We start from the raw sequence: 13,234 nt of genomic DNA on the forward strand, positions 1-13,234 counted from the left end.
ATGTTATGGAAATCTGTTTCTAATTTCTTAAGTTCAGAATAAAATAAATAAAAGAAAAAATAAGTAAAAGACTGGAAGAAAGGTGTCAATGAGGATTTTTGAGTAGGCAAAGGACAGTCATAGAATGTGAGCTAGACCAGATCTTAGAGGTCATCTTGTCCTTTCTCCTCATTTTTCCCAGTTAACTTGTATTTGTACTTTTTAGATCATCCTCATTTCCTGACATGCATCTCTCAATTAACCTTCTATTAAAATATTTGAACAAAACCCAACTGACAAAACCATGTCTGCGACATGCTATACCCATAGTCCTCTACCTCTCTAATGACAGGAGCGAAGTGTGTTGCCCCCTATTCTCAGTGGGACCCAGGGTAGTCATTGTAATTAATCTGGACTCAGTGGTAACATTTTAATGTTCTCTTTATTTATGGTATTTTAGTCATTGTTTTTATGGAAACCAAGGAAAAAAGTGAGAGTCTCAGGAAGATTCTCTGAAATGTATGAAGGAGAGCTTAGGAGTTATATGTTGGATGGAGAAACTGTAGCCAAGGAGACCACCTAGGAAGAGACTAATGGAAGAGGAGAGGGGAATAAATATTTATCTAGTACCTACTATGTGCCAATAACTGTGCTATGTGCTATGTCAGTTGATCCTTACAACAACTCTAGAAGATAGGTGCTATTATTATCTCTATTTTTCAGGTGAGGAAACTGAGGCAATTTGGCCAGGGTCACACAGTGTCTGAGGCCAAGTTTGAACTCAAGTGACCAGCACTCCATCCACTGTTCCACCAGCTCCCTTTGAAGTACTTCAGATAGGTGATAAAGAGAATCTGATTAAAGGAGGGATACAAACTAACTTCAAGATAGAATTCTAGGGGTCTTGGAGGTTGATTATCCTCACTGACATTAATGGAGATGTTGGGAAAGGAGTATGTGTAATTTTCATAGTGAATATTTTGACTTAGGGATAGTTTCAGGTGTCATAGGGAAACTTCGTGGAGATGCCTTTGAAGGAGTTAGAAACACTACTGGTACTGGAACAAGGATGCAAAGCCAGGTGTAGATGTAAGTTACAGAATTATTTATGTGCAAGTAGATTGTGGTCAAAACTATGAGAATGATTGAGATCCAAGAGAGTTATGAGTGTAGATTGGGAAGAGTAGAAGTGTTAAACCTTGAAAAAATGCCCAAGGTTAAAAGGTAAAAGCAATCAGAGAAAACTGGGAGAATCAAGAGAGCAAGCTAAGGGTGGAGAATGTTTCAGAAGACAGGGGTATAGTCAGCCATATCAGATGCAACTGAAACGTCTAGACAGGTAAGAACTGAGAGTAAAGGTGACCTTGGGTGAGTCATTTTCATTAGAAAGGTGAAATGCGGAATTTTAGAATGCAGAAACTGGGTTACAGGTAGTGAAGGAGAGTGTTGAAGAGGGGATAAGAACAAAGATGCAGAATCTAATTTACTGTTAGATATGGAGTTGAGAATATATTTCATTGCTTTTGTTGTTCCAGAGGAGAGAAAAATCTCCACTTTTTTTTTTTTACAGGAAATGATGCCAATACTTATAAAAACCAGATTTTGAAGGTTCAGGAAAGACTGTTATCTTTACAAGAAGAAAATAAAAAAAGATCTCTGGAGTTGTCAAATGCCTTGAATAAGATCAAATGTACCACTTCAGAAAGAGCGGTTCCTGCTGCAGAACTTGAAGGTTTGTTCCAGAAAAGGCTTTTCTTTTATTCCCCCTACTCTCTCTCTCTGCAGAATTTTGATTTTCAAATTCAGTCATCTTCTATCTGCATGAATATCAGGCCTGATCATTTCCACGTTAGGGAGGCAGAATTCAGGGAAGTGATTGCTCTTTCCTGGCTGGATGGCAGTGTTAACTTCCCTCTACCACATCCCACAGTGGCCTTGGGCTTCAGGAGAATGTTGAGATCAGGCACATCTGAGACTCATTGTTGTCTTTTGGAAACCCAAATGAACTTCCAGACCATATAGCACCCCATTTGACCTCTTTCTGGATGCATGTTTGCATCATCCCATTCTTCCTCTCCCAGCACTCTCCTTTTATCCCTACCCCAGATGCCCCCTGCTGCAAAGCAGGCAGGAGCAAATTACTTCACTACCCACGTGCATTAAACCTTACAGTCACTACCTCATGGCTTCCAACTCCACTTTGCCTCTTAGTGGTAGTTATAATTCACCCAATTATTTATTTTTTTTTCTTTCTCCTAGTCTATCCTAGTTCTCAGATAACCAGTCCTTTTTCTGTTTCTTTTTTTTAAATTCAGTTTTTTTTATTTTCTGTTCCAAATTCTCTCCCTCTCTTCTCCCCATCCCCCACCTATTGAGATGGCATGTAAAACAAACCCATTACAAATATGTATAGTCATACAAAACAAATTCCACATTAGCCATGGATAAGGAAGTAAGGAAGGAGAGAGGGGAGAGAGAGAGAGGGAGAGAGAGAGAGAGAGAGAAGAAGAAGAAGAGAAGAAAGTAAAGGAAAAGAAAAGAAAATATACTTCAGTTTGTTCTCTGATTCTACTAGCTCTGTACCTGGAGGTGGATAGTCTATTTCATCATTAGTCCTTTGGAATTTTGGTTGGTCATTTTGTTGGTCAGAGTTCCTCAGTCTTTTGCTGTTGATTATCTTTACTATATGATTGTCATTGTTTTCTTTGTTCTCTTGGTTCTGCTCACCTCACTTTGCATCAGTTCATACAAGTCTACCCAAGTTTCCATGAAACCATCCCCTTCCACATTTCTTAGAGCAAAATAGTGTTCCACCATATTCATATGCCATAACTTGTTCAGACATTCCTCAATTAATGAGCATCCCTTCAATTTCCAATTTTTTGCCACTACAAAAAGAATTGCGGTAAATACTTTTGTATGCATGGGTCATCTTCCTCTTCCTTTGATCAGATAACAAGTCTTCAGTGCTTAGAATGTGGTCAGATCTGCTAAGCAAGGGTTGAGTAGGGAAGAGAAGGGCAGTTTCTGTGGTTTCCTCTAAGCCACCAGGTACATTATGAGACAGAAATGAAAACCAATCCCTTGCAGGTTCCTGTTGGGTGATTACATATAAGAGGCATATAATATAAACATATGCATATAAATAAATACGAGGTAATCCTAAGGATGGAGAAAGCAGTAACAACTAGGAAGATCTTTAACGTTTTCCCACAGAAAGTAGCATGTAAGTTGAGACCTGAAGGACGCTGAAGGACAAAGAGGTGAGAGGTAGATGGTGGGGCATTCTAGGCACATGGGAAAGCCTGCACAGAGGCTGAAAATGGAACACTGAATTCTGGGAACAATAAGTTGGCCAATTTATCGGAAAGGTAGAGTGCATCAATCAAGCAAAACACATTTGTTAAGTACTTACTGTGTTCCAAGCATTGTGGTAGGTTCTGTGTTTGCAAAAACAAAGAAAAGTAACAATTTCACCTCCTGCATATATATTCTATGGGGGACACAACATGTAGTATAATAATAATAAAAGCTAGTATTTATATAGCATTTTAAGGTTTGCAAAACGCTTTATATGTGTTATCTCATTTGATCCTCCCAACAAGTCTAGGAGGTAAGTGCTGTTACTGTCCCCATTTTACAGATGAGGAAACTGAGACTGAGAAAGGTTAAGTGACATGTCCAGAGTCATACAGCTAGTAAGCATCTAAGGGAGAATTTGAATTGAGGAATCCTGATTCACACACACACACACACACACACACACACACACACACACACACACAGAGTCTTTGAATACAATGTTATAGAGGTAGGGTAGCTCTAGTAGTTGGGATCAGGAAAGGTTTCATCCAGAAAGTGGTGCTTGAGCCTACTCGTCAAGAAAGCAAAGTAAAGAGAAACACACTGCAGTCACGGGGGAGCACCTAAGCGTGGAAGTCAGATCTGGAGTGCAGCAGAAGTGAACAGAGAGTATAGGAAAGGGAGTCTGGGAAAATCCACAGGGAAGAGTTTACATTTAATATTTTTATATTTTATTCTAGAGTTAATGGGGAGCTATGTGAGTTGATTGAGTAGGGGAATGCATGGTTAGAGGAAGATGGATTGTGATAGAAAGATGAGGCAGGGAGCACATTTAGGAGGCTGTTGCCATAGTCTGGGTAAGAGGGGATGAGCCCTGAAGGAGGGCAGGGGCTATATGAGTGGAGAGAAGGGGACATAGAAGAGAGGTCCTGTGGAGAAAGAAATGGTGAGGGGGACTGGGGAGGAATTGAGGCTAACAGTAAGATTATAAACCTGGGATCTAGGAATAATGGTGGTGTCCTCAGCAAAAATAGGGAAGTTTGTTAGAGGACTGGGTTTCTGGGAGGGAGGGGAAGAAAATGATGGTTTGGGGGGACATGCTGAGCCTCAGATATCTGTGGAACATCCAGTTTGAAATATCTAGTAGTGTTGGGCTTATTGGTGCATACCTGTAATTCTCACTACTTGGGAGGCAGGTGCTAGCAGGCATCATGAGCTGATCTAGATCAGAAATATGTTAGGCATTAATGCAGTGAGTCCTGAGGAGCAGAGGCCACCAAGTAGTCTAAGGAGGAGTAAACTTGCCTGTAATGGAAATTGAGCAGGTCACACTCCGCTGCCAACTAATAGTGGGACCGAACCTGTGAGTAGTTTCTGGCCTTTCAGCTTGGACAAGATAGGAGGAAGAAAAGAAGGAAGGAACCCATTAAAGCTCATGAGCTCAGCAAGAAAGGAAAAGATGGCTATGGATAATGATGGAGTCAAAGAGACTGAGAAAGAGTGCTCAGACAGATAGGAGAACCAGGAGAGAGTAATGTCATAAAAACCTAGAAAGATGAAATTATCCAGGAAGAGAGAGAGTGACCAACAGTGCCAAGTGATGCAGCTGAGAGCTGAAAAAGGATGCAGACTGAGAAAAGACCATGAAATTTGTAGTGGAAAGGGTGAAGAGGAGGTGTGTGTGTAGCATGTGCAAGAGTGCGTTGGCAACTTTGGAGAGAGTAATTTCAGTTAAATGATAAGGTCAGAATAAGGGCCAAAGAGTAAGACAACAAAAACTGAAAGCACCCAGCCTAGATAGCTTTTTCCAGTAGTTTGAGAAAGAGAGAAGCGATACAGAATGATAAATTGAAAGGACTGTAGGGCCTACTGAAGTGTTTTTTTGTTTAAGAATGGGAAGACTTGGACATCTTTGAAGACAGCAGGGAAAGAACCAGTACCTTGGGAAAGTTTGAAGATTAGAAAGAGAAGGGGGTGATTAAAGGCCAAGGAGTGATCTCATGGAGAAAACACGAGGGTATGGGATTAAGGGCACTGTAGAGTGGTTGGCCTTGGTGAGTATTAGAGTCTGAAGAAAAGGGGATGAGAGTAGATGAAAATGTCAAGGGGGGTTGAGTAAGGAAGAAGATGGAGCTCAGAACAAGTAACCTCAATTTTCTGAGTAAACTAAAAGATGAGGTCTTCAACTGAGAAGGTAAGAAGTGGGAGAGTTGTGGGACCCATGAGGAGAGAAGAGAAGATAGCATAACATCTATGGGGAGTAGGATATGGAATCTATTAGGGAGGAATAAAGAGATTGCTTTGCTGAAGTGAAGGTCCAGTCAAGGTTAGATGAATGAATGAAAAAATGAAGAGCATGTATTAATATTAAACATATTACCATGTGCTAAGTTCTGGAGCTCTAGATACAAAAGACTCCCCTTTCCCTCAAAGAACTTCCATTCTGATAGAGGAAAATAGAACATTTAGGGCAGTGATAGCTAGGGAGGGACAATTTCATTTGGAGAGTTTTAGGGATGATGATTGGAGCTACTGGGGTTAAAGTTGTACTTATTAAGCTTCTAAAACTAGAAGGGATGTGGGGGGGGGGTAGGGGAAGAAACAATAGTGGGTCTTCTATGTATGGTGGCATGATAGCTGGTAAAGAAATAACCAGGGTGTGAAGAGTAGCTGGAGCATACACATAGCACCATCCATCACAGCAGGGCTCCTAAATGGGAATTCTAAGTGTGAAAAGGCTAAGTCTTCCAGGGCTTGGTTTCTGGGCTGGGCAGCATAGCAGCTCGTGAGGAAATGGCCAGAGAGTGAAATTTGACTGTGTAACTTCATAAAGAGGAGTATGAGATATAAGTCTGGAGGGGTAGACTGGAGCCAGATTGTGAAGATTCTTCGAGGCTAAGTTGAGGAGGCCTGTTACCACGACTGAGCTGAGTCACAGGAGACAGTGATGCTGCTTAGGTGTCCCCCTGATCTCTCCATTACCCTGCAGCCTCCCCACCCCCGGCCCCCATCCTCTTCAGGATGTGAGCAACAGGGTAAGGCCACGACTTTATATTTTATAATTATTAATAGTAATATAGAGTGATTGAAGGTTTGAAATGTGCTGTTTCATTTTATACAAAAATTAAATCCTATTTCATCCTAGAAGCAGGATAAAAGAGTCTCCTGAGCAGGAGCTTGTATAGTTAGATCTAAGCTTTAGGAAAACTCTTTTAGCAGCTGTGTGGAAGAAAGACTGGTGAAGAGAAATAGAATCAGGGAGACCAGTAAGGAGGCTGTTGTGAAAGCTGATAGGGTGCTGGTCTTCCATGTGAGAGGAGGTGAGGGGATGGATGTGAGGGAGGAGGTGGAGGCAGGACCAGTTAGATTTAGCAACTGATTGGAAACGGAAGTGGAATGTGGAAAAGAGGTGAAGGATGACTCTGAGATATTACACCTGAGCATTTGGGAGAGTGGTGGTGGTCTTGATGCCAAATAAGGAAGTTTGAGGCAGATGTTGGGTCTAGAGAGGTAGATAATGAGCTCTGTTTTGGCCATGTTGAGTTTGAGATACTTGCAGGACATGCAGGTGGTGGTCCAGGTCTATGATGATGAGGCTCTAGCATAAGCCTAGATATGCAGATATAGGAGGTCATCTGCAAACAGATCATAACTGAACCTTTTGTAGCTAATGGGATTACTGAGAAAGAGGGTATGGAGAGAATAAAGAGCCTAATACAGAGCCAAGAAAAAGAAAGTTTTATTGGAGACCTCTAAAATGTTCCTGTTTTCTCCATAATTACAAGTCAAATGAAGTAACATTGACCAGATTAAATTGATGCAAGGAAGGAAGCAAGCATTTATTAAACACCTATTGTGTGCTGTGTAGGGTGTATGGGGTGTGCAGAGGACCAGCATATCTGGTTTAAGGGCTGCTGAGCCCTTTTTTGGGCTACTCATCCACCTTTGGTGTCCACCTGTCACCCAGCTCTCACCTGTGGCTCCAAGAAGCTGTAGCATGTGCAGCGACCACCCCTGGGCAAAAACCATCTTGGCTGACAGGCTAAACCGGGTTGAGGGTAACTGACTGGCCACAAGTCCATCAGTGAGTTGGGGAGATGCCTACCCCAAGCATGTGAAGGCCAGAATGGGTGGATAAGAATGATTTGTTCCCACAGCTACGAAGGTGGCTAAGAGATCAAAGATGCCAAGGTCATCCCCTGCATCCAGAGCCATTGCCAGTTGTCCTGACTTTTGTCTTTCCACTGGACTTTGATGACTCAGGAAGAGAGAGTGTGTCTGATGACTTGGTGCTACTCTTCCTCAGTTCAATCCATGCATGAGTCAAGACATTAAGTACTTCACAAATGTTGTTTCATTTGTTCCTCAACAACTCTGGGAGCTATATGCTATTACTGATTACTTATTAACTGAGACAGAAGTCCAGTGACTTGCTCAGGGTCACCCAGCTAGTAAATGAAGATTGATATTATTCCATTTGAAGATATTCGTGACTTACAGGCCTAGCGCTCCATATTCTATGGTGCCATCTAGTTACATCTAATTGGGGTGTGTTGCAGCCAAAAGAACCCTGGATTTAAATTGGAGGACCTGGGCTCAAATCCTGTGTTTCCTACGCATATCTCTTAGGGTTAGATGATTTCTATACCGCGTTCTGTCTTTAATGCCTATAATCCTAGTGCATTTGGAAAGTTAATGGGAGAATTAACAGAATTAAAGACTATCAACCAGGTTATTCTGTGACTATTTAGTCTATTCATTTGAATAAAAAATAGATATGAACTCAAATCTTTGTTTCCACAGCAGGTAATTTGACTGTGGAATTAGGATTGACATTAAAAGGAAGTTGGTTGGCTTAAAAAGGAAGAAGTAGATCTAACCTTTAAGTTGGAAAACCAAGATAAGAAATAAAGGAAGAATTATCTGGCAAAGATTTATGATTTTAATTTCCCTTGCAGCTTTTTGTTACTATAAGTCTTGCTTTGGAAAAAAAGTGTCACCCCAGTGCAAATATACAGTAGAAGTTTTATTTGTGAAAGTCAGTGCAAGTACAAGCCCAAGGGACATTACAATGTTTCTACATTAATAACTCAAGACACAAAATTACCAAAAGAAGCAAGGGGTAGAGATCATGATTGTTAGTGAAGTAAGTAAGGCAGGGCATCTGAGCTGTGGGGACAGCAGGGTAGCAGCTCGTCAGTAACCCCAAGGAGTACACCTGCTTTTATCCTATTGGAGTGTGGGGGGCTACTTGTAACCAACACATAGTCAGGGAGGGGCAAAGTTGCGCTTTCCTTTGGGGGGTTAGAAAGTAACCTCTTGATACTGATGTATATTATAGTGTTGGAGAAGGGAGAGAAGATGAAACAGGTAGGACTTTGTTACTGTGTGACTGTTGGATTCAGGTGTTTGGAGGAATTTCCATGGGTGTGTTTCCCCAGAGGAGCCTTATGTGCCAGGGCATACTGCCAAGTGAACTGAGTTCTGGGGTTTGGAGAAAGCTGCTGATGACACACCCTTTTCCTAGGCTGATCCTGTAGCATTTTCCAAGCCACTCCATTACAATTTGTCAGTGACAAAGGTTGGGAGACTCTGACATTTACAATACAGCATATTCCTTTTAAAGGTTGCTCATTGGTCCTAGGAAAAGTTAGAATGTTACAGATGGTAGTTACTTCTTGGTATTGAACTGGTGCAACAGTGTTACCGTAGGGGTTTGTAATGTTGTTCATCCTTCATTTTAGAAGAAGGCCAATGACATCACCATGTCTTGACTTGGAGTTAAGTGAGGCAGGGTTGCACAAAGTCATCAGCCTCACTCACTCTCTATTTCCTCAGTCATCAAAGTCCAGTGGCAAGACAAAAGTCAGGATGACTGGTGATGGACTGGGATGTATGTATGGCTTTGCTTTCTTCTATGTCTAACCAGGTTCTAGGTGCTCCACAGTACTTGCTCCAGCCTCAGTCATGGCCATTGGAACAAATTCTCATCTGCTCATTTCTGCCCACGAAACTCTTCACATTCTTGGAGTATACATGCCAGGACAGTTCACCAAGATGTGGCTGATGAGCAAGTTATAGCATGCTATGTAGTGGGATTTGGAAGAACTCTGTTAATGTCACTGTGAAATGACCTTAGTGTGCCTGTTTGAAAATAAGCATGGCCTTGTTTTTTTAAGATTCTCAAGACATTGAGAAAAAAGACATGATAGAAGGCCTGGTGACTGTAAAAGTCAAGTATTTCTGGGGCAGTGGATAGAGTGCCAGGCCTGAAGTCAGGAAAACCCGAGTTCAAGTTTGTGTGCAGATCATTACTAGCTGTGGGATCTTGGGCAAGTCACTGTTTGCCTCAGTTTCCTCATTGTAAAATGAGCTGGAAAAGGAAATGGAAAACTACTCCAGTCTCTCTGTCAAGAAAATCCCAAATGTCGTAATGAAGAGCTTCTGAAACAACTGGACAACAACTGTACATTTTATACAAAGGAATGTTGGGGTTTTTTTTTTCCTGCATAGGATCCCACCAGTTGATGTAAAATGTCCCAAAACCCAAACATAAGTAAAATTACAAAATAAATTTTAAAAATAAATGTAGGGTTTTACACTTGAGGCTTATTCTCCAATAGGAAGAAGGGGGGGGGGGGCTGGAATTATGACCTGACAAAAGCTAGGTGGAGCTGTGGATAGAGTGCTGGACTTGGAATCAGGAGGAGCTGAATTCAAATTCAGCCCCAGGCTGTTAGTAGGTGTTACCTCAAGCAAGTCACTTATCATTTGCCTCAGTTTCTTCATCTGTAAAATGAGGATAATGATAGCAACTACCTTCCAGGATTGTTGTGAGGATAAAATGGGATAAATTTGTAAAGTTATAAATAATAATAAATTACTACTACTACTGATTTCAACCAACATCTATTTATGATCCTTTGTAAAGTATCACTCTCGTCATTAGGGATGGAGTACTTCAATGAGTGTGTGTCCTCACAGATGGGGGTGTTCTTTCTGAGGATGCAGAATCAGGCCCCCTCTACCATCTCATTTTATGTTATTCTCCCCTATTTTACTCAGTTGAATGGCTGCCCATGGTGTAGGAGCAGTGCGATATTCTTTGGTTATTTTATTGGTGCCCGTAGAGCACTTGAAGAGTTACAAAGATGAAGGAAATATGACATGGCCCTTACCCAATACTGGGTTGAGTGATTGCAGAGTTCACAGTCTGGTAAGGGGTGATGACAGATACATAGTGATAAAAGATGAGTGCATCCTCATCTGTAAAATGATGTGCTGAGTAAGATCTGAAGAGAGTGAGCATTGTAACCAGCTAGAGTTGGGAGCAGGAGAGACTTGTATTCCCCAGGAGAAGGTAAGCCCCTTGAGGGTAGGGAATGCTTTTCATTTTTGTCTTTGTATTCTCTTCTAGGTCCTAGCTTAGGGTCTTGAAACTAGTTCATACTTAATAGAGGCTTTTCAGTAGACTAAGTTGGCATTTTTCTTAAGCCATCACAAATATTTTTTGAATTAATGTTACAGAGATATCATTGTTTAGGGAACGGTTAGGCAGAAAGTGGTACGTGAATAGAGTGGATGTTCTTGCATTTTAAGAAATGCTCACTCAATCAAGCATTTATTGAGTGACTACTGTGTGCCAGGTATGTTGCTAGGTGCTAGAGAACACCAAGTCCAACAGTGCCTACCCTCAAGGAGCTTATATTCTATCAGCAAAGACAATGAGGACATATTGAAGTATATGGAAGAAGTGCAAAGATGAAAAAATGAAATACAAATACAAGGTACCCACAATGATGAGGGTGGGTGGGAGTGCATCAGGAAAAGCATCATGGAGGAGGTGGTTCTTGAGCTACATCCTAAAGCAAGAGGGATTCTAGGAAGGAGGGTGCCTTCCAGACCTGGAGTAGAGCAAAGGTCAAAAGAGAGGAGATGGAGGCCACACACAAGGAGCACAGTGCCAGCTTGGCTGAATCAGAGAGTGTGGAAGAGGGAATAATGTCCATTGAGGCTAGAAAGGTTGCTTAGGGCCTCAACAGGTCTTTACTATCGTGAATGGCTTTCAAAGCCAAACAGAGGTATTGCTATTAGAGACAATAGGGAGCCACTGGAGTTCATTCAGTAGTTACCTGGTCAGAATGGTGAATGTGAATTCCAAAAAACTTGGGAATACTCCTTTGGGCTGATGCAGAGTAACAGAAAGAAAACCTGAAAAATAATACATACTGACTACATAATCTAGTATATATGTATAATAATATATAATAATACATATAAATACTATGTAATAATACAAAAAATAATGACTGAAACAACATAAAAATGGTAAGGATAACAACAAGAAAGAGTGAAACTGAATGCTGTGTAATTATGACCCCCAGTCTGAGAGAGGAAATGAAAAAAATATCCAATATTTAAAAAACAATTTCATTTTTGTCATTCAGAATTTAACTAACAGCAATTAACATACATTTCCCTATATAAAGAACTGAAAAAATATTATGTATATGAAATCAGAAATCTATTACAGCTTGCATTTTCAAAAATCATAATAAATTTGGCATGTTGATTTCAAAGTTAGTCTTCCTGTAATTGTCACCCTCTGAACTTCTTTTTTTTTCCTTCTTTTTCTTTTAAAATACTCCAATGAGATCTTTCTTTTCTTTCTCTTTTCTTTTCCTTTTTGGCATTACTGTCTCTTGCTCCCTTTCCCCTTCAATTCCTGCCCTTGATTTAAAAATAACATGAACCTTAGTGACAAATAACCACAGCCAAGAACAAGTCCACACGTTGGCCAGGTCCAAACATGCACATCTCATTTTGTATCTCCCATTTCTGTCAGGAGGTTGGGGAGTATGCTTCATCTGTCACTGGGCCGCTGGTGTCTTGGTCAGCCTTTGCTTGCATTGTTCTTAAGTTTGAACGCCTTTTCTGGACCTCTGTTTATCCTTTGCAGGAGTGAGGAACTATAGCTATGGAATTTTGCATATGCTCTCAGACTTGGTTGATGTATGGGTTAGTTATTTGAATTTTTTTTCATTTCTTTTTTTATTCTCTGTTCCAAGAAACGGCTAAAGGATATATTCAGAAATGAAGGTGATGTAAAAGCAAAAGATATAAATAAATGTCTTTTAAAAAAAATACAACTATAGAAAGCAAAAAAAAAAAAGACATGGATACTTTATTTGCCTTGTATGTGGTTTTTTTTTTTCCTTTACGTACTTTCTGATACTAAGTTTTCTGATTCTTTAGTGGACTGCAGGAGTTCTGATATTATGTTGCACCAGAACAGCAATCTTGCTGCCTATGTAGACAACACCTAGAAATCAACAGATTCAGATGAAAACATTCAGTTCTATTCCTGAGATTGGGAAGTTTAGAAGAGACGCAGATAAGATGGCTATGGTGTTTTGATCTAGGAATAAAGGCTTGAATTACAACGCATCAAAGAGACAACAGTTCCATTTTAGATGATTTCATTTCACATGAGAATATTCTTCAGTGTTTTTAAAACCCCTCTAAAATGATAGGAAAGGTTTACAGATGTTGCTTACTTATTGCCTGAGTTTGTGCCCTATTGGGGCCCTTTGGCTAGTTCTCTTAACATTCCTCCCCTTTCTCAGCCCTTTAAACATTTTGGGTCTCACTAATTTACCAGTCTGATGCTGTGATATGGGGAAAGGAAAAAGGTGAAATAAAATCTATTGACTTTGCTTTACGTAAACAGCTTTAAAACAAACAAACAAACCAACAAACCACACAGGGCAATGGAGGACATTAAACCGCATGCATGGTTGCAATGTGTTTTTCTGATTATCTATGGATTTCTGTTACCTGTATTTCTTCCTGCTTTCATGACCAGAAAAAAAATGGCAATTGATGTTTGTTAAATTAATGTTTACACATGGTTAAATGAGGTCCTTAGCCTTCTCATCTTCTCATTTAACTA

The 13,234-nt window shown here is 40.5% G+C and overlaps 1 protein-coding gene across 1 annotated transcript in view; it reads left to right on the top strand.

The window, feature by feature from the left end:
* The first annotated feature begins 1,004 nt into the window (after positions 1–1,004).
* The window catches only part of MGAT4D (MGAT4 family member D), a 109,140-nt gene continuing 96,910 nt past the window's right edge, over positions 1,005–13,234 (top strand). The window contains exons 1-2 of the mRNA XM_036765003.1: positions 1,005–1,095; positions 1,550–1,711. Of these exons, the coding sequence (XP_036620898.1) occupies positions 1,005–1,095; positions 1,550–1,711 (253 nt within the window). The remainder of the gene's footprint in view (positions 1,096–1,549; positions 1,712–13,234) is intronic.

This window comes from Trichosurus vulpecula, chromosome 6, assembly GCF_011100635.1.
Source record: "Trichosurus vulpecula isolate mTriVul1 chromosome 6, mTriVul1.pri, whole genome shotgun sequence".
Lineage (NCBI taxonomy): Eukaryota > Metazoa > Chordata > Mammalia > Diprotodontia > Phalangeridae > Trichosurus > Trichosurus vulpecula.